A 16828-nucleotide genomic window follows, 5' to 3' on the forward strand; every position below is an offset into this window, starting at 1 on the left:
TCCGGCGCTGTCTTAGGTATGGATTCAGAGGCGGGTACTTTTGTGGTGACCCATGAGTTCATTGACCGAAATCTTAGTTGACTGTCCTCTCGATATCCCGGACAGAGCTTGCCGGTTCTTGTGCATCTGTGACATTCGGGCTTTGCCTCATCGCACTTGGGGAGAGTTAATCATAGATGCTGTACTGGAAAGGGCTAGAGTTGCAAACCTTGACTTTCCTTCTTCGGCAACTATAGCATCCTTTACTCCAGCTCGGACGGGGAGGCATATTTCTCGACAGACTGGGGCTGTCTCATTTATCAATCGACAAATGAGATCCGGAGAGCTGAAGGAGTCAACTCGATGAACACTATAAGAGCATGCTAGTATTTCTCAGGGAATAAGGCGCTTCCTATAAGAAAAAAAAGGGTCTGGCAGCTAATTAAAATTTGGGCTAACCACGGGACCCTTCTTGACGTCAAATGGTTGTAGGATGGTCCTTATGAAAAGAGAGTTAGACTAATTAATCGTTGTTGATTAGCGGGGCGTCTGACTGGAGTCCGGTATTCTCTTTTACATAAGCAAACATGTATTCATCCAAAGTTAACAAAAAAATCTTTCGATAAGCCTACTGGTTAAATTATATATTCAGATCCAACTAGTCACGCAGACAATGCAAAAGGGACAGCCATACTTAGGGTTATTAGGGTTAGGGTTATTTGGAGAACTGAAAACCGATTATGTAATTATTTACTAAGTGGGGTCAGTGGGGCGAAGACGACCCAATTATCTCATCTTCCAGCAACCATGCATCACCTTACGTCTTTCCACCTCCGCTTGAATAATACTATTAAATAACAAAACATAATCGCGATGCTCCGGTCCGGTCATATTATTTCGCTACTCTCAGTCATTCCTGCTCTAGCTACAGCAGATTCTGAAACGCCGTTGCCGCTGGTGATCTGGCATGGGCTAGGCGACAGCTACCAGGCAGAGGGCTTGCAAGAAGTCGCGCAACTCGCCGAGGAAGTCAATCCTGGGACATATGTGCATATAATTCACTTGGACGAGTCCGATGGAGGTGATCGACAAGCTACATTCTTTGGAAACGTGACCGAACAAGTCGCCCAGGTCTGCGATCAGCTAGCCTCGGAGCCGATCCTGAGTACGGCGCCTGCAATTAATGCTCTGGGATTCTCACAGGGCGGACAGTTTCTTCGAGCTTATATCGAGCAATGCAATTCTCCTCCTGTGCACAATCTGGTAACCATGGGAAGTCAGCACAATGGCATCTTTAAATTTCAATCTTGTGCCAGCTCTGGAGACTGGGTCTGCCGAGGCGCAGAAGCGTTATTGCGTTACGGCACATGGTCCGACTTTGTCCAGTCTCGGCTTGTGCCAGCACAGTACTTCCGAGATGTTGAGGAATACGATTCGTACCTGAAGCAGAGCAACTTTCTCGCGGATATCAATAATGAACGAGAAGAGAAGAACGCATTGTACAAAAAGAATCTTGTTTCGCTGAACCGTTTTGGCATGTTCATGTTTGCAGAGGATACGACGGCCGTCCCCAAGGAAAGTGCATGGTTTGCTGAAGTGAATCAAACCAGTGGCGAAGTGACGACGCTTAGAGAGCGGCCAATATACAAAGAAGACTGGCTAGGCTTGCGCACCTTGGATGAACAAGGGAAACTTGATTTTGAGACAATTCCAGGACAACACATGCAGTTGACAGAAAAGCTGTTGACCGAAGTTTTTGCGGAATATTTCAGCTCGGCCGTGGGTGGCGATGATTTAGCGAGATTTCTACTTACGCAGAGCTCATGATATAATTTTTTTTAACATTTGAATCATGTATGTTTAACTACACCATTTAGCATTGCTAATTGATGACATTAAATGGGACACCAAAGTGCGAATGTTTAGAGTTTCTCTTGCCCAGAATTGCATGTTTGACTAGAGCTAGCCATGGCCCGAAGAGGTGGCACAAGAATGGGACAATAGTGAATGCTACTATGTTTTATGGGTTGGACAGAAGGAGGCCGCTGTGCTGCCTTGCAATATGTATGATGCATGGATGAAAATATACATGGTACTGGAGCGGAGGACGTGAAGCTGGGCGCTCCGAGGGACTAGTCCCGTTACGGAGCGGCCGGGTCCGCATTTTGACCAAATGTTGGCCATTATTGGCCAAAAGGGGAAGGCATCTAACCCAGAAAGGCAAGTCTCGGAGGCCCTATAGCATTTCGGGCCCGAAGCTGCCGGACGGCTCCGAAGGCAGCTCTTTATCCGCCAGAGCAACACAATCCTTTTTATTATTGTCACTATTATATATGTTGCCTGGCCTCTTCCATCTCTCAGCTACTCCTCTACGCAGATTCCATCCATCGACTCCCTACCTTGGCTGCTGACATCATTACAGTCAACATGACCGAGGAACACTATCGTCGTGACTCGTACTCAGAAAAAACAATGACTGATGGCTCTGCAAATGGAAACACCAACGGCAACAAAGACGCCGTTGATGAAAAACAGACAGATGAGGCCACCAGTTCTCCAAAAGCCGATTCTCCTCCAGCACATGAGTATCCTGGAGCATTGTCCCTGACAGCCATTTTGGTTGCTGTCTACCTTGCCATATTCCTTGTTGCTCTTGTAAGTATTTCAAATTCCCTCAAAGTGCCTAGAAAAGGATATATTAGACTAACACGAAAACACGATAATAGGACCGAACAATCATTGCCACTGCTATCCCACGCATCACCGATGACTTCCACGCGCTCGGGGACATCGCCTGGTACGGTAGCGCCTATTTACTTACTAGCTGCTCCTTTCAGTTGACTTTTGGCCGGTTGTTCACTTTCTATTCGCCCAAGTGGATCTTTTTGATCGCCATCGTCATTTTCGAAATAGGGTCTGCTATTTGTGGTGCTGCACCAACCTCCACTGCATTCATCATTGGCCGAGCCATTGCTGGCATGGGATCCTGTGGAATATTTTCTGGAACCATAGTCATTATAACTGATGCTGTACCCTTGCAAAAGCGCCCTATGATGACAGGATTCATGGGCAGCCTTTTTGGCATCTCCTCGGTTGTTGCTCCTCTCATGGGTGGTGCCTTTACCGACCGAGTGACATGGAGATGGTGCTTTTACATCAACTTGCCAATCGGTGCCGTCACTATTGTCATAATTAGTCTTATCCTCAAAGCAAACCCTCCGCCAAATCCAAGCCCTGCGAGAACAATAAAGGATCGTCTCAATCAACTCGACCCTTTCGGCACCCTAGTTTTCTTGCCCAGCATAGTGTGCTTGATTATCGCTCTGCAATGGGGTGGAACCACTTACTCTTGGAATAATGGCAGAATCATTGCGCTGTTCGTTTTGTTCGGCGTGCTCATGATTGCCTTCGTTTTGATCCAGAGATGGAAACAAGAAACGGCCTCGGTACCCCCTCGACTTGCAAAAATGAGAAGCATAGGAGCAGGATTCTGGTTCTCCCTGTGCCTAGGTGGTAGCATGATGCTTTTCGTGTATTACCTTCCCGTTTGGTTTCAGGCTATTAAGGGTGCTTCTGCGGTCAAGTCGGGTATTATGAATATCCCTCTGGTGTTGTCACTTGTCATCGGCTCCATAATTGCAGGTATCTGTGTCTCGAAAATAGGATACTTCACCCCTTTTATGATCCTTGGCAGTATAGTCATGTCGATCGGTGGCGGCCTTCTCTCTACTTTTACGACAACCACGAACCATCCAGAGTGGATTGGCTACCAAGTTCTTCTTGGTTTAGGTATTGGATTAGGAATGCAGCAAAGCAGTGTCGCCGCCCAAACTATTCTCGAACGCAAGGATGTGCCAACTGGTGCAGCATTGATGATGCTAGCCCAGTCTCTCGGTGGCGCCATCTTTCTTGCAGTTGCTCAAACTGTATTCCAAAACAATCTTGTCAGCCGTGTGCAAACATCCATCCACGGTCAACATGGCGAAAACATCGCCCAACTAGTTCTTCAGGCTGGCGCGACTGGCATTCGCGGCCTCGTCAGTCCGGCCGACTTACCTCCTGTTTTGGTTGCTTATAACTCAGCCATTACAAAAACCTTTTATGTCGGTGTGGGTCTTGCAAGCGCTTCGATAATTGGCGCTCTTTTAATGGAGTGGCCGAGTGTTAAGGGAGGCGACAAGGAGAACAAGTCTCAGGCTCCTACCGACGATGTGGAGGCATAGGTGCCGGTGGTTCTGCTCGCCTATCCGGCCACTGCAGGAACATGAAAATCGATTTCTTTGTTTTTTTCTTTTCTTTTTCACCAGTCATGGGACGTTCGCTCCACTCAATTATTTGCTTAAAATTTGCTATTTACTTGGGCAGAGGTAAAGTTATCCAATGTGTCATTTGTATGATAGAATGCAGCAGGGAAGGAGTTTAGCTCAAAAAAAGGGTAGTAATAATAGATCCTAATATCTAATAAAAAGTGAATTCCATGGTATCTCTAAAATATGTCCATTTACTCCGTAAGACTTCATAATATATTATCCGTCAATAGTTAATCACCACCAAACTAATCAGTTTATACTCAAAGCTGCCCCAAGGGTGAGGGAAATAGTATGTCCATATCCCCAGAGCTCTGTGCCTGAAACTGCTGAAGCAAATCATCCCATTGAACCCAGTCCATAGGACTGTCCTCGACAGGATACATTTCAGCAATGGCGTCCATATCGAGGTCAGAGTTTACCGGATCAGCAGCATATTTGAAACTAGATGGTGAGATTCCAGGTCCGAGGTTGATAGAATGGTCCTTCAACATAATACCGCTTTCGCTGCCAGTAGGCATCGTGTCTGATGGTGTTGTTGTCCGTCCCGTAGAGTACAAGGACTCTGAATAATGCTGCCCAGAAGTAGTAGTGGCAGATACCGTACTAGCAGCTTTTCTGTGCGTCGGATTTGATGTTCTTAGGCGTTGAAGGTATGCCCAATACATGGTGATACTCTCCGGCTGAGGGAGAGGGTGCAGTCGGCGGCGCTCAGACTCGGAGACATGTGCTGACCAGGCCTTTATGGCGAGATTGGCAACTGCGAGGTGGAGAGGGGTGTTGACGCCTTGATCCAGGTTTTTGAACTGGGTTCGCAGTAATTTGTCGACCAATGGCCAGCCTTGTTCGACATGTTCCCCAATGGCTCGCTCACGCAGTTCAGAAAGCATGACAATGATCGGTTCCCACGGAAAATGAAAATCCGTATGCCACGTAAATTTCAGCATTTTGTCAGTCGAGAAAAGAAGGCTTGCATATTCGACAATGTTTTTACAGTATCCAAACAAGAGATTTCGCTCAGACTTTGGCATCTCTTGTCCTTTCTCCTGATACCGCCTTGGATGATGTGCACGTAACCTGGTTAATGCCACAACAGATCGAGCAACCACCCGAGTCATGAGATGAAGTGGTATTGAAGAATCACAGTAATTGATATATCGGGTTTCAAACATGTGCTCTAATTCATCAATCATTCGATCCTTTTTCTCGAGTGAGATCGAAACCGAATTAAGAGATTCCCAGTATCCGTCAAAAGTCGACGTTTTGATTTCAGCATGCTTGAAAAGCCACAACCCCAAATCGTAGCACATGAGACAAAATATCATCTCTGTGGCACTAGATGACTCAACTGGAAGTTCTTTCATATCGGGATCGAGTGCACTATCGTCGACGTTGGATGGTGTCTTCGTGTCGGCGGTATGTATCGCGTACGACTCGCAACCAGCCATGTGACCGATTGTAGCGTCCGTAACCATCAACTTCCACCATGTTCGTCGCCGAATCTCTGTTTCAAACACTGACAGGCCTAGCTTTGATCCGTCCTTATGAAGCCCGATTCGCTGGGCAATCCGAGTACAGACGCCAGACATAGACCATAAGACATGTGGATTATATACAAGTCGGACAGAGAGCTGGGGTTTTTTGAAAAGTCAGTCGCATATACACTAGCGGCCAAAGATTAAACTCACAATAAATAAAAGGAATGCTTGGAGCACAATCAGTTCTGATGTTCCAAGAACACCGGCATTAGCCAAAGCTTGCTGTGCCGCTTGTCGATATCGAGGCAACAGCGTGGCCTTTGGCTCGTCAAATAATTTTCGAACTTCTTCATCTGACATGCTCAGGAATGCTGAAGAGTAAATCGCAAACATCAAAGCTTCGAGTTCTGGTGACACGGATTCAAGATCACCGGCGGCATCTAGTATTCGTTGTTGTATTGTGGGCGCATGTATGATTTTTGTTAATGGATTTACCCCGTCGAGAAATACTTGCCAAAGTTTAAATATTTGTATTGGGTTTGGATGAAGATGGAGAAGACTTTGTCGAGTAGGCCTTCCAGCGAAAAGGAAGTTTCCATTCAAGTCTTCCTCTTGACGCTCTTTGGGCCCTAAAAGGGCATCGGTAGATGCTTCTGTCAGGATACCTTCGCTATCTTGAAGCTGTTTCTTGATTAGCATAGAGAGTACGCATAAGTAGCTCAATCTTGCTTACTTCATTGCTGACACTCTTCCACAAATGACTATGTACATATATAGGTTAATATTTGAAGCAACCAACGCACGAAAAGGTTACGAACTTGTCCAGATAAAGTGATCTCCCTTCTCTTGTTATAAGTCTTCCAGGACCAGACCTCGCTGTGTTCTCAGATGGTGCAGATGGTGCAGGCACAGGAGTACCGAAGCCTTGGGGACTTGAGTATTTCTCGCTACCGTCAGAGGTGGCTTCCCGGGCTGAGGCTGCCTCGCCTCGACTGTCCTCGTCACCAAGCATACCAGAGTCTATGCCGGATTTTCGCAGGATCTCTTCGTAACGTTTGAGTCGTGCTGCCATTTCAACCTCGGGCAATTTCTTCTTGCGCCTTCGGGGTGGGAGCGGATCCCGGTACTCGCACTGAGTCCGCGCTTTTGTACATCCTGAACATGGAAGAGATCGGTCGCATTTAACCTTTCTTCTTTGGCAAAGAACGCAGGCATGAGGCCTCAGGGCAGATGGGCTAGGTGCGCTTGCCATGGTGCATAAGGTCACAATCCTAGCGTCTGAATATGGGGTTCATGATGGCCAATACTCTAGATCCAACTTGCTCTGTGTGTTATAGCGTTTGAAGATCAATCACCGACCACAAGCGAGAGATATAAAAAGATCGCGCATCAAGAGGCTATGTAAGACAATCGTGATGTCCGGCGCTCCGAGATAAGCTAGGTTCGCTGACTAAGTCCTATCGCTAGTCCCAAATAGGACGCATTCAGTTTATCGCGGCCCGGTCTCCACGTCACTAGCAGTTATAGCCTCACTCCGCACTCACGGGGCCGTTGTCTCGAAGGATGGCCCAGAATGGCCTTTGATTTTATGGTTGTGAACCCTTTTGCATTCTGCATCCAAGGAAGGTGTTTTTTCCCAATGCCGTGCCGTCGCACACGATGCTTCCTTTCTTCTCGTCGAGGAAAGCCACTGGAAACCGACACCGATCAAAGGACCGAGGTAGGAAGTTCGGTTATGGGCTGAGAAATTCCAAGTAGGTAAATATGCTGTTCGTCCTTTCTTAGCATTCTCATACTGATGATTTTTTGTTCACTACGTTTTAGAGCCACTCCGGAAACTACGAATCACATACCCGGCTCATCATCCTGGGAATCCCTTCCTGTTGAAATCCAACTTGTCATATTTGCACAATGCAGTATTCACGACCTTCTGCCTCTGAAGCTTGTCTGTCGGGATTTTCATAGAACTCTGACGACCCACGAGTTGTCTATTGCTCGCCAATATCTACGCCTACGCCGCCATGGTACCCTTCCGTCAACACTCATCAGTGAGCGCACATACACAAGGAATCCTGAAGATGATGTCGTTCTTCTTTCGGATCTATTCCCGCCTGCAAAGAGTGCCAAAGGAGGCTACCTGTACACTTTTAGGTACTTGCATAGTTTGCGCCGAAGACAACATGCCTGCGCCCGATTATCCCATTACCTAGCAAATCGTGTTATGGATCGGTTTGTGACGGTTGAACAACCTTTAATCAAGGCGAATTTTCCCTCCAAGGCAGAGCGCAACCTTTTGTTTGAGCGTGGTATTGCTAACGTGGAATTCAACCTGGTCCCACTAACGTGAGTCGAGTCCTCTATTTTACTCTGTACCTAACTATGCTAATCCTACGCGCCTCTTAGGTATTGCGTACTTTTTTTCCTGGAGTCATATGCATCAGCGCGAAAAGAGCATATGAACTTTTTACTACGCGAATACGAAGCCGGCAGACTACCGGTGCCCATTCCCTTGGATGTACGGACTGTTATGTATGCAGAATTGCAGGCCAAAATCCTTCACTCTCCTCCCTTCACAGATACGTCGACTCTTATTGCCACTCATCATTGTATGCAACTGTTGGTATCCTATCTCCGCTATACATTGGTGCCTGGCGAGTTTGGGCCCCCGGATGACCGTTGGATTGGTGGGCTCTTGACCATATCTGGATTTGGCCGGATTGTTGAGTTTTTCTCTGCTGAAATAGGCGATGGTCGCAATTCCCGTGCCCAACGTAGAGATTTCATGGTCAATTTCGAGCGTGATGTAGACCAGCATGCGCGGGAGGAAATGAATCCCCTCATCTACTCTACCCCATCCGATGGCCGTCCGCATTATTCTTCACCAAACGAGGTCTGGTTTGACATTGCAGAGAAAGAGCTACGCTCTAGGGAAGCAGTCCCTCATGATCCAGAGTGTTTTTCGGCCTGGAATGGCATTCCAGTGCTTATTGGGTGTAATCATTGCCGTGCTACCAGAGGGTGGCAGGCTTGATTGAACATTCACGTGCTACTCAAAAAAAAAGTGACAGTGAAGTTTTAATTTATGAGCTATATGATGTATATGAAAACAGTATCAAACCTTTTCAGAATGAATTTTGAATTTGCCAAATATGGACCGAGACCTAAAGCATGTTGTTTTGTTTGCACTGTTTGCAGCCGATAGGCCTTTTATGGCAGTCACGTTGTTCAGCGCGTTTTTGTCCCAGCAATCTTGATCGGATGGTGCTTCGGGACATTCGCAAAAGCCCTGCTATAATAGAACGTTGAAAGTAGCACGATTTAAAATATGGGTTTCGCGTCTCCCGAGTATTTATTCGATGCTTCGTGGACTGCCCATCGGCTATCCCCTCTACACCACAGCAAGGACCATCGGACCCTAATCGGCAACGAGGATGCTCTAAAAACATTTGCGAAACGCTTGCAAGACGTCCTTGCCGGCGATGTTTTGCGCGGCGTACAGGTGTCTTTGGGCACAACAGGTGCTGATGACGCGCTAGCTAAAGCCGGGGCCTTGCTTGAATGTCGCTGGGAACATATTCCGACGTTTTCACATTGGAAAAACAACCCAGAAGAAGACGGTGAAGACACGTCAATTGAACCAAAGGATGTCCTGGGGGTCTTCGTAACCATTGAGTACGAAAATATTGCCTACAGAGCAGTTCTTCTGGCTGGTCCAGATGGCTATACACCGGCAGTGACGGACAGGAGGCGGAAACAATCTACTCATCTGCCATTGCTGTTGACACGAATGCCAAATATGCTCAGGCAGACATTCACTCAGTTTCTGTCAACCACTTTTGATGCATATTGTTCTGTGTTACGTCTTCCATCGAGTTTTCTTAGTGCAACACTGGAGGCGTATATCTCTTCGTTGACATCAGATGAAACCTCGGCTGCGACCTCCAAAGCGGTCCTTGAAGTTGCGTTGAAGGAAACGCAACTAACCCTATCATTTGGTCAGCCCATTTCTCCAGCGCTAAAATCACTCGATATATCCCTCCCACGGGAGACAATGTCAGCGTTTGCTCTTCGCGGCGCCAACAATGAGACTTCAACATTCTCTACATCCTTGTCCCAATACCTTCAAAAACACCTGGCCATGAATGTGAACCTCAACAATATCCCCGATTCAAATGACAAATTAGCGACGAATAAACACGTCTGGCTGAGCAAGGTTGCTAACGGAGCGTTTGTCCTCAGTACTGAAGGCAGATTCAAGCTTGTCGACACGTCTAGCCGTCATAAAGATGACTCGGATGAGCAGGCTCGACTTCGAGAGAAGATGGTAACAGCCAGCCAGCAAATTATTCGTTCGCTAGTACAGCGGGCTATTGGCGATGATATGGCCACTTGAAGCAGATGGGACAGGAAATACGAAAACAACCCTCTTATTACGCGCAGTCGATATTAGCAGTAAATGCTCAGCCTTCTTATCAGTAACGGCATGCCAATAGCACCGAAATGCCGCTCCCATCATCCAGAAATTTTAGTCGATGAGACTAAATATAGACGAGCAGCGATACTTAAGAATGGCTCGGTACATGAAGGATCGAGCAGAAGGCCTACGAAGACTCGTTATTCTAGGAAATTTTCTCACCCGAGCTAGTCTTCGGTTCGATGGAACTCTGACTACGTGTATCCTGAGGCAGCTATTGCGGTGGTTGACTGTGGGCAAAGCATTAATTGACAGCTTTGGATAAGTTAATATTCATTGACATGAATCGTCCAACATGCAGGCTAGGCTTAGATATATAACTCGTTTCTTCGTCCATTACTTGAAGTCTCAAGGTATTGGGTCAGTCAATTAACTTTCCCGATATTCATCTTCGATATCCTCAATCTCTGTTAGTCGTAAAGCTTCGTCCACGCTTGAGACAAAGTGTCGAGTGCCCCCGCACTTTTCAATTATACCACTACGCCCAAATATCTCAAAAACAGGACCATCGAGAGACGGCAACCGGCAGAAAAAGACTCGCACGCGGCGGTTGACGTAACTTTCAACAATTTCCAATAACACTTGCGTTCCTGATGCATCGATACTCGTAACGCCATGGACATCAAAAATGATGTTCTTGTCATTGTCTACCGGTCTAACTCTCGGCAGGGCAGGATGAGCACGGCTTGTGCCGTAAAGTTCCAACCGGCGAAGGCGATTCTTCAAATCACCAGTATTTGCAAATGTCAGTGGCTCGGGGATTTTGACAATCAAGCATCCTTCAACGAATTCTATTTTTTCGGGATAGAGTTCGGCGTTTTCAAATTGGTTTGGTGTTCCGGGTAGCTTTCCAAGAATTTGAATCCGCGGCTTTGTGGCATGTCGGATTACACGCAGGAGAGACAGCCCACAGCCTAGAGCCATGCCCAAAGTAAGTGAGTAAAATATTGTCGACAGGAAGATTAAAATCATCAACAAGAGCTCTGACCACCCTCGAACACGGATGAAGAATCGCAGATCATGTGGACACTCTTCGACCAAAGAGTAAGCGACAACTGATATCATCGCGCATAGCACGGCTTTCTAAGAGCTTGATCAGAACAGCACTCTCACTGGTCGCGAATAACCACTCACCGGAAGATAGTAAAGGTATTTCAAAAAGAATATGACAACGATTAAGGTGATTATACTAAGGAAAATACTGCTCATCTGCGTTCGTCCTCCGGTAGAAGCGTTGGCTTTGCTTCTGCCATATCCTCCAAACGCTGGGAGAGCCGTGAAGCATCCACCCGCAATGTTAGCGACGCCCAGAGCTATCATTTCGCGATTAGCTGATACCGGGGCGCCTTTGATGCCGTCCGTCGCACCATCTCCCAAACCCTTGGCAGCAACGGATGATTCGAAAAAGCCAAGTAGCGCGATGATGAACGACGTGCTAAGTGAAGACCGGATATGAGGCATTTGGCCCGGAGAGAATGGCCACCTAAATTGAAATAATCCATTGTCACTGCCCGCTCCGGGTTTTATTTCTCCTAAAATTTCGAGCCCCTGCTTATCCCAGCCAAAATACCAAGTGAGAACCGCCGACAGAATGACAATCAGTAGGCGGTCTGGGAAATAGACAACCGAAGGAAAACGAGGCTCAAGAGTTTTTTTAAGGGTTCTACACCATTAATGAGCATGTTTGTATTGCGAAACGAAAGGATGACCAACCTAAAGGCCATGATAATAGCAAAGCTTGAAAAGGCAACAGCCGTCGTAAGCTTGTGGGCGTATTCCCCATTCTCGAGGATGAAAACAAATTTTTCAACAGTGCTGGCATGGTTGACAGCTTCGGCCCTGTCATATAATCCCATTTCGGGTATCAATTGATCGACAAAGATTACGACACCGATGGCAGTGATAAAGCCTCGCAGGAAAGGACGACTCAGAACGTTATCGAGAAAGCCGAGGCGAGTGAGCCCAGCAATGAAGATGAAGGCACCCGCCAATCCAGTTACAATCCCGACCACTTGAGCATGTGCTGCATCATCCATTTCTGACGAATTACCGGACTCGACTGTTGCTTTGACGACCGTTCCAACAAGAAGCGACCCAGCCGCCTCCGGCCCAACGATTAATTGAGAACTACTGCCCAGAATTGCGTAGAAAAAAGGATTGATGACGAACGAGTACAGGCCGTTGATAGGAGGAGCGTGTGCAAGATTTGACGAAAGGGAGAGGGCCATTGGGATGTAGAAGGAAGCTATAGTGAGGGCAGCCACGAGGTCGCCTCGGAAAAAATCCCATCGATATTGGCCGATCCAATTGAAAAATGGGATATAATAATACAGGTACCTGTATTCGTCCTGTTAGCCGCAGCTGGTCCAAATCATTGGGCTTATTTTGTGATCATACAATTTCCGCCGACGCTTTGCCCCAATCTCCGCTCCGAGCCTGTGGGTAACAGAGGTTCCATCGGTTATCGGTGTTTGAATTCCGGAGTTCACGAAACGCGGCGCTCTGAACCCCCAGAAATAATTAGCACCCTGAGACCCAGGTTCTTGCTGATGTTCTGGTCGTGGAGAGAATGTGCCGTGACTGCACTCTGGTTGACCACAAGCTGACTCTCGTCTATCGTAACCTTCTAGCAACCGCGTCCTATCGTCGGGGGCACCATCGTGGGTATCATCGTGGCTATGCTCTGTTGTGTTGTTTCGACCTGACGCCGCAAATCTGCCGGAAGAAGAGGGGTTGAAGATGTCGGCGATCTGGTCTCGCAAGGCCGAAGGATCTTCTGGTTGTAAAATATGCCTATTCGACATCTCGGCTGCTGCTCAGAAATTGGCCATAACAGGGCTGGCTTGTCGAAGCATCTCCAAGGCCGTCTGGCACGATAAGGTCGGGGTGATGAGGAGTCGCAACCAACACAATCGATGATTGCCGGCCCGCTTGGAAAGGCTAGCCAATCGCTGCTCTTGCGTCATAGTCGTTGATTTCTTGTCGCATGGCGCAGCCTGTCAAAATACGCTGCATCATGGGCGTGTGCTTTCAGAGAATCAGGAGTGCAGAGACTCGCAACACGAAGAAAATGGCGAAGTTGCTGGGTTGCAGCTGGTAAGGCAGGTGCTCTCAGCGAGGCATCACGTGATGGCCAAGCCAGGGCAGCGAGCCGGCGATGCCCCACAGTGCTCTTTCTGCGGGCGACACAAAAAAAGCTGGTTTCATTGTGCCCTCTCGACATAAATAGGTCGACCTCGCTGGAACTCGATCAACACCAGCCAGCAAAACTCGACAGCTCTTCCAGCAATTGCAGAGACAATTGCACACCGTTTTTTACAGCCTCGACCCGCGGCCTAGTTTTTTCAACTCCCCGCAGCGTCCCCGCCTGACAGAGGCGCAACCCCGCCAAGATGTCGTTGACAAACTGTCGATTCTACGAGGAGAAGTATCCCGAGGTGGATAGCTTCGTGATGGTGAATGTTAAGCAGGTTCGTTACGTCTAGTTTTGCTTCGATTACTTGGATCTCATGCGTCAACTCTAGATCGCCGAAATGGGCGCTTATGTTAAGCTATTGGAATACGACAACATCGATGGAATGATTCTGCTTTCTGAGCTGTCGCGAAGACGTATTCGAAGTATCCAAAAACTGATTCGAATCGGCCGAAACGAAGTCGTCGTTGTGTTGCGTGTTGACAAGGAAAAGGGTAAGTACTAAAGCGAGAGTCTGGAGCCGTTCTGATTTGGAATTCCCCGCGTGTAGGATACATCGATCTGTCGAAGCGACGAGTCTCGTCCGAAGATGTGGGCAAGTGTGAAGAGCGCTACAACAAGAGCAAATTGGTCCACTCGATCATGCGTCACGTTGCAGAAAAGACAAAGACTCCCATCGAAGAGTTGTACCAAAACATCGGATGGCCACTAAACCGCAACTACGGTCATTCTTACGACGCATTCAAACTTTCCATCACGTAAGACTATATGAATTCATTTTGTTCTTATAGCATGATAGCAGTCTCTGACCGATCACTTCTCAATAGGAACCCCGACGTATGGAATGACGTTACATTCCCCAACCAATTGGTCAAAGATGAGCTTCACACGTATATCGGCAAAAAGCTCACTCCTCACCCTACAAAAGTTCGTGCAGACGTCGAGGTCACTTGCTTTGGTTACGATGGAATCGATGCCGTTAAGGATGCTCTGCGTGCTGCGGAAGAGAACAACACACCGGAAACTCAGATTAAGGTCAAATTAGTGTCGCCACCACTCTACGTCCTTACCTGTCAAACTTTGGACAAGGCTCTCGGTGTCAAACTTCTGGAAGAAGCGATACAGAACATTGAGGTCAAGATCAAGGCGTCGAATGGAACGTTAACTGTCAAGATGGCTCCTAAGGCAGTCACAGCACAGGATGACGTTAAGCTACAAGAACTCATGGACAAACGAGAACGCGAGAATATGGAAGTCAGTGGCGACGAAAGCCAGTCCGAGAGCGACGAAGGGGTTCCCGAGTAGGCGTCTACTTGAAGAAAACAAATGACCAATGTTACGGAAAAGTTGCCATGAGAGATGAATGAGATTTGAAGGCCAGATTTGGTGCTTATTCAGGCGGAGTTTGAACGTGAACGATTGTCGGGGTTTATCCTAAAAACTGTTACCGATTTTGCAGCATAGCATGGGGATTCCGGGCTGTTGACCAGCCAAAGGTCTCGCCTTGGCCGAAGAGCCGTGTATTTTCGTGCTGTGCCGGTTTTGAAGCATTTGGTCGATGGTAGTAATGTGGGATGCGTCTCGCCAGCGATCATTTGGTGGAGTTTGCTTGATAGAGGCTCGGTCTATTTTTCCCGTTTGTACAGTGCTAGTATCAAGAAATGCCAATTACCAAGATTTTATTTGTAAAAGTTTAATGCAAATTCATATTCAAATTAAGTCAAATGAAGAGTACATGTATTTAAGTCTTTCTATTATTTAGATTAATAAAGAGCGAGAGAGATATAATTGATATGTATATATATGTATACCGTCATGTATCAATTACATCAATTGATGTTAACTGGTAGATACGTATTGGTCCAGCTCCAGTTGACAGTTATCAATTGATGTCGTATTATCGTTGATAGCACAGATATACTATAGCTATTACATCAATGGATATGCAGCCTTGTTGATTAAATCTAATCACTTTCTACATGTATGATTGAAATAGCCACCAATCGGCCTTGCATGCCTGATCCCCTAAACGTCTTACTCCCTGCATTTTATTGGACAGTTACATTTCCAGTACACGTTTCAGGCTACAGCCATCACTGGCTAAGCCGAAAATAAACGCGGGAGAAGGGGCTTGAATACTATGATGTGCAGAGAGATCAAGGGTAGGAAAATGTGGTGTTTATTATATGGGACGTCAAATATACAAGCACTTGCTGATCTCATGCTTGTGGATGCCACTATCCACAACAATGTATATGGCCAGCTATGAAAGACTTATCACCACTCCTCCAGATGTCGACTTTCCTTGAGGAATACGAATGCAAGGCGACCAGGTGACCCTTGCAATTCTCCTCTCAATTCTCCCAAAGCCAGTGGCAGGAGACTATGCCCTCTCATTACGGGCTTCTATTATCTAATCCCTGTGGAAAGGGTGCTATTAGGATTTATTTCGAACCCTACCCCTTCACAGACTGTCATTACGCCCTCAAAAACATCCTAGCCTTGGCCCTGTCTTCATCAGTTAATACCCATAAGATACCACCATCCTTATTACTGCCCTCATGTTTTATCGTACCCCACTCCTCGTCTTCCATATTCACCACTATAAGAATCTGCGACACCCTTGCAAACACTTCTCTCTAACAGAATCATTCGCAAAGCTGCCTTTGACAATCTCCTCGGGAACCTTGTTCGCCCGGGAAACATGTATCGCCGCAGCCTCCCAATCCTGTGCAGCCCCCATGGAGCCCACGGCGCCATGAACGCAAGCCTTCAGCTCAGCAACTTGATGCACAACGTCAAGTGTATCTTCACCTCTCTTCTTCTCCAGATCTAGCGCGTTGACGCGACGACTCAAACGGCTGGCTGTGTCCGCCGGGCTGGCGAGAATCCCGTTCCCAATGGCGCGCGTAGCACTGACCTGAGTGGTTAATCCCACCTCCAGCAAGTCCAGCCTAGCCAGTGCCGGGTGATATTCGACTGCGTCTCAAGCAATGTATCTAGCCGGGCTGTGATTTTAAATTCACGCTCATGTAGCGCCGCCAGCACGGTCCGGATATCGGACAGGGTGACAGCATCATGTATGGCAGGACTATCGTTCTGAAGGGAGCACATTAAGGGCACGGGGACGAATGATATTTATGACGGGCTGGAAATCGACAATATAATGAGACGTTTTCGGAATGTGTCTAATTAGCGCTTACCGTGCCAGAACCATTTAGATGTCGAATGAGTTGTTGCGAAGATAATAGACATTAGAATACGCCCAAAAATACGGAAAGCAAAGTGTAATAATACGTCTACGTCCGCAAAATATTACAGCGGGTGGCCCCACAACTGGGGTTGCTCCGCGCCGCGTCGTTGATGTCATCTCCTCTCGTGTCTTCTTGCTGAGTGT

At 47.3% G+C, this 16828-nt stretch overlaps 8 protein-coding genes across 8 annotated transcripts; 5 read left to right on the forward strand and 3 right to left on the reverse strand.

Annotated features, from left to right (window-relative positions):
- Positions 1 to 852: 852 nt before the first annotated feature.
- Positions 853 to 1806, forward strand: TRUGW13939_04084 (uncharacterized protein; the record flags this gene model as incomplete). The annotated part of the gene is made up of 1 exon (XM_035487261.1): positions 853 to 1806. One exon carries the CDS (start codon positions 853 to 855, stop codon positions 1804 to 1806), a length of 954 nt encoding a protein of 317 aa, XP_035343154.1.
- A 600-nt stretch (positions 1807 to 2406) lies between these two features.
- On the forward strand, positions 2407 to 4202 carry TRUGW13939_04085 (uncharacterized protein; the record flags this gene model as incomplete). Its single annotated transcript, XM_035487262.1, has 2 exons — positions 2407 to 2634; positions 2706 to 4202. 2 exons carry the CDS (start codon positions 2407 to 2409, stop codon positions 4200 to 4202), a joined length of 1725 nt encoding a protein of 574 aa, XP_035343155.1.
- Positions 4203 to 4549: 347 nt separating this feature from the next.
- On the reverse strand, positions 4550 to 6836 carry TRUGW13939_04086 (uncharacterized protein; the record flags this gene model as incomplete). The annotated part of the gene is made up of 4 exons (XM_035487263.1): positions 4550 to 5917; positions 5975 to 6445; positions 6498 to 6525; positions 6583 to 6836. 4 exons carry the CDS (start codon positions 6834 to 6836, stop codon positions 4550 to 4552), a joined length of 2121 nt encoding a protein of 706 aa, XP_035343156.1.
- Positions 6837 to 7423: 587 nt separating this feature from the next.
- TRUGW13939_04087 (uncharacterized protein) lies at positions 7424 to 8795 on the forward strand (the record flags this gene model as incomplete). The annotated part of the gene is made up of 3 exons (XM_035487264.1): positions 7424 to 7518; positions 7589 to 8107; positions 8168 to 8795. 3 exons carry the CDS (start codon positions 7424 to 7426, stop codon positions 8793 to 8795), a joined length of 1242 nt encoding a protein of 413 aa, XP_035343157.1.
- Positions 8796 to 9089: 294 nt separating this feature from the next.
- TRUGW13939_04088 (uncharacterized protein) lies at positions 9090 to 10157 on the forward strand (the record flags this gene model as incomplete). Its single annotated transcript, XM_035487265.1, has 1 exon — positions 9090 to 10157. One exon carries the CDS (start codon positions 9090 to 9092, stop codon positions 10155 to 10157), a length of 1068 nt encoding a protein of 355 aa, XP_035343158.1.
- A 450-nt stretch (positions 10158 to 10607) lies between these two features.
- On the reverse strand, positions 10608 to 13042 carry TRUGW13939_04089 (uncharacterized protein; the record flags this gene model as incomplete). The annotated part of the gene is made up of 4 exons (XM_035487266.1): positions 10608 to 11321; positions 11373 to 11901; positions 11952 to 12575; positions 12636 to 13042. 4 exons carry the CDS (start codon positions 13040 to 13042, stop codon positions 10608 to 10610), a joined length of 2274 nt encoding a protein of 757 aa, XP_035343159.1.
- Positions 13043 to 13630: 588 nt separating this feature from the next.
- TRUGW13939_04090 (uncharacterized protein) lies at positions 13631 to 14736 on the forward strand (the record flags this gene model as incomplete). The annotated part of the gene is made up of 4 exons (XM_035487267.1): positions 13631 to 13708; positions 13763 to 13925; positions 13982 to 14189; positions 14259 to 14736. The coding sequence occupies 4 exons, from the start codon at positions 13631 to 13633 to the stop codon at positions 14734 to 14736; spliced, it is 927 nt and encodes a 308-aa protein (XP_035343160.1).
- Positions 14737 to 16033: 1297 nt separating this feature from the next.
- Positions 16034 to 16648, reverse strand: TRUGW13939_04091 (uncharacterized protein; the record flags this gene model as incomplete). Its single annotated transcript, XM_035487268.1, has 2 exons — positions 16034 to 16385; positions 16635 to 16648. 2 exons carry the CDS (start codon positions 16646 to 16648, stop codon positions 16034 to 16036), a joined length of 366 nt encoding a protein of 121 aa, XP_035343161.1.
- Positions 16649 to 16828: the final 180 nt, after the last annotated feature.

Source organism: Talaromyces rugulosus, chromosome II, assembly GCF_013368755.1.
Source record: "Talaromyces rugulosus chromosome II, complete sequence".
Lineage (NCBI taxonomy): Eukaryota > Fungi > Ascomycota > Eurotiomycetes > Eurotiales > Trichocomaceae > Talaromyces > Talaromyces rugulosus.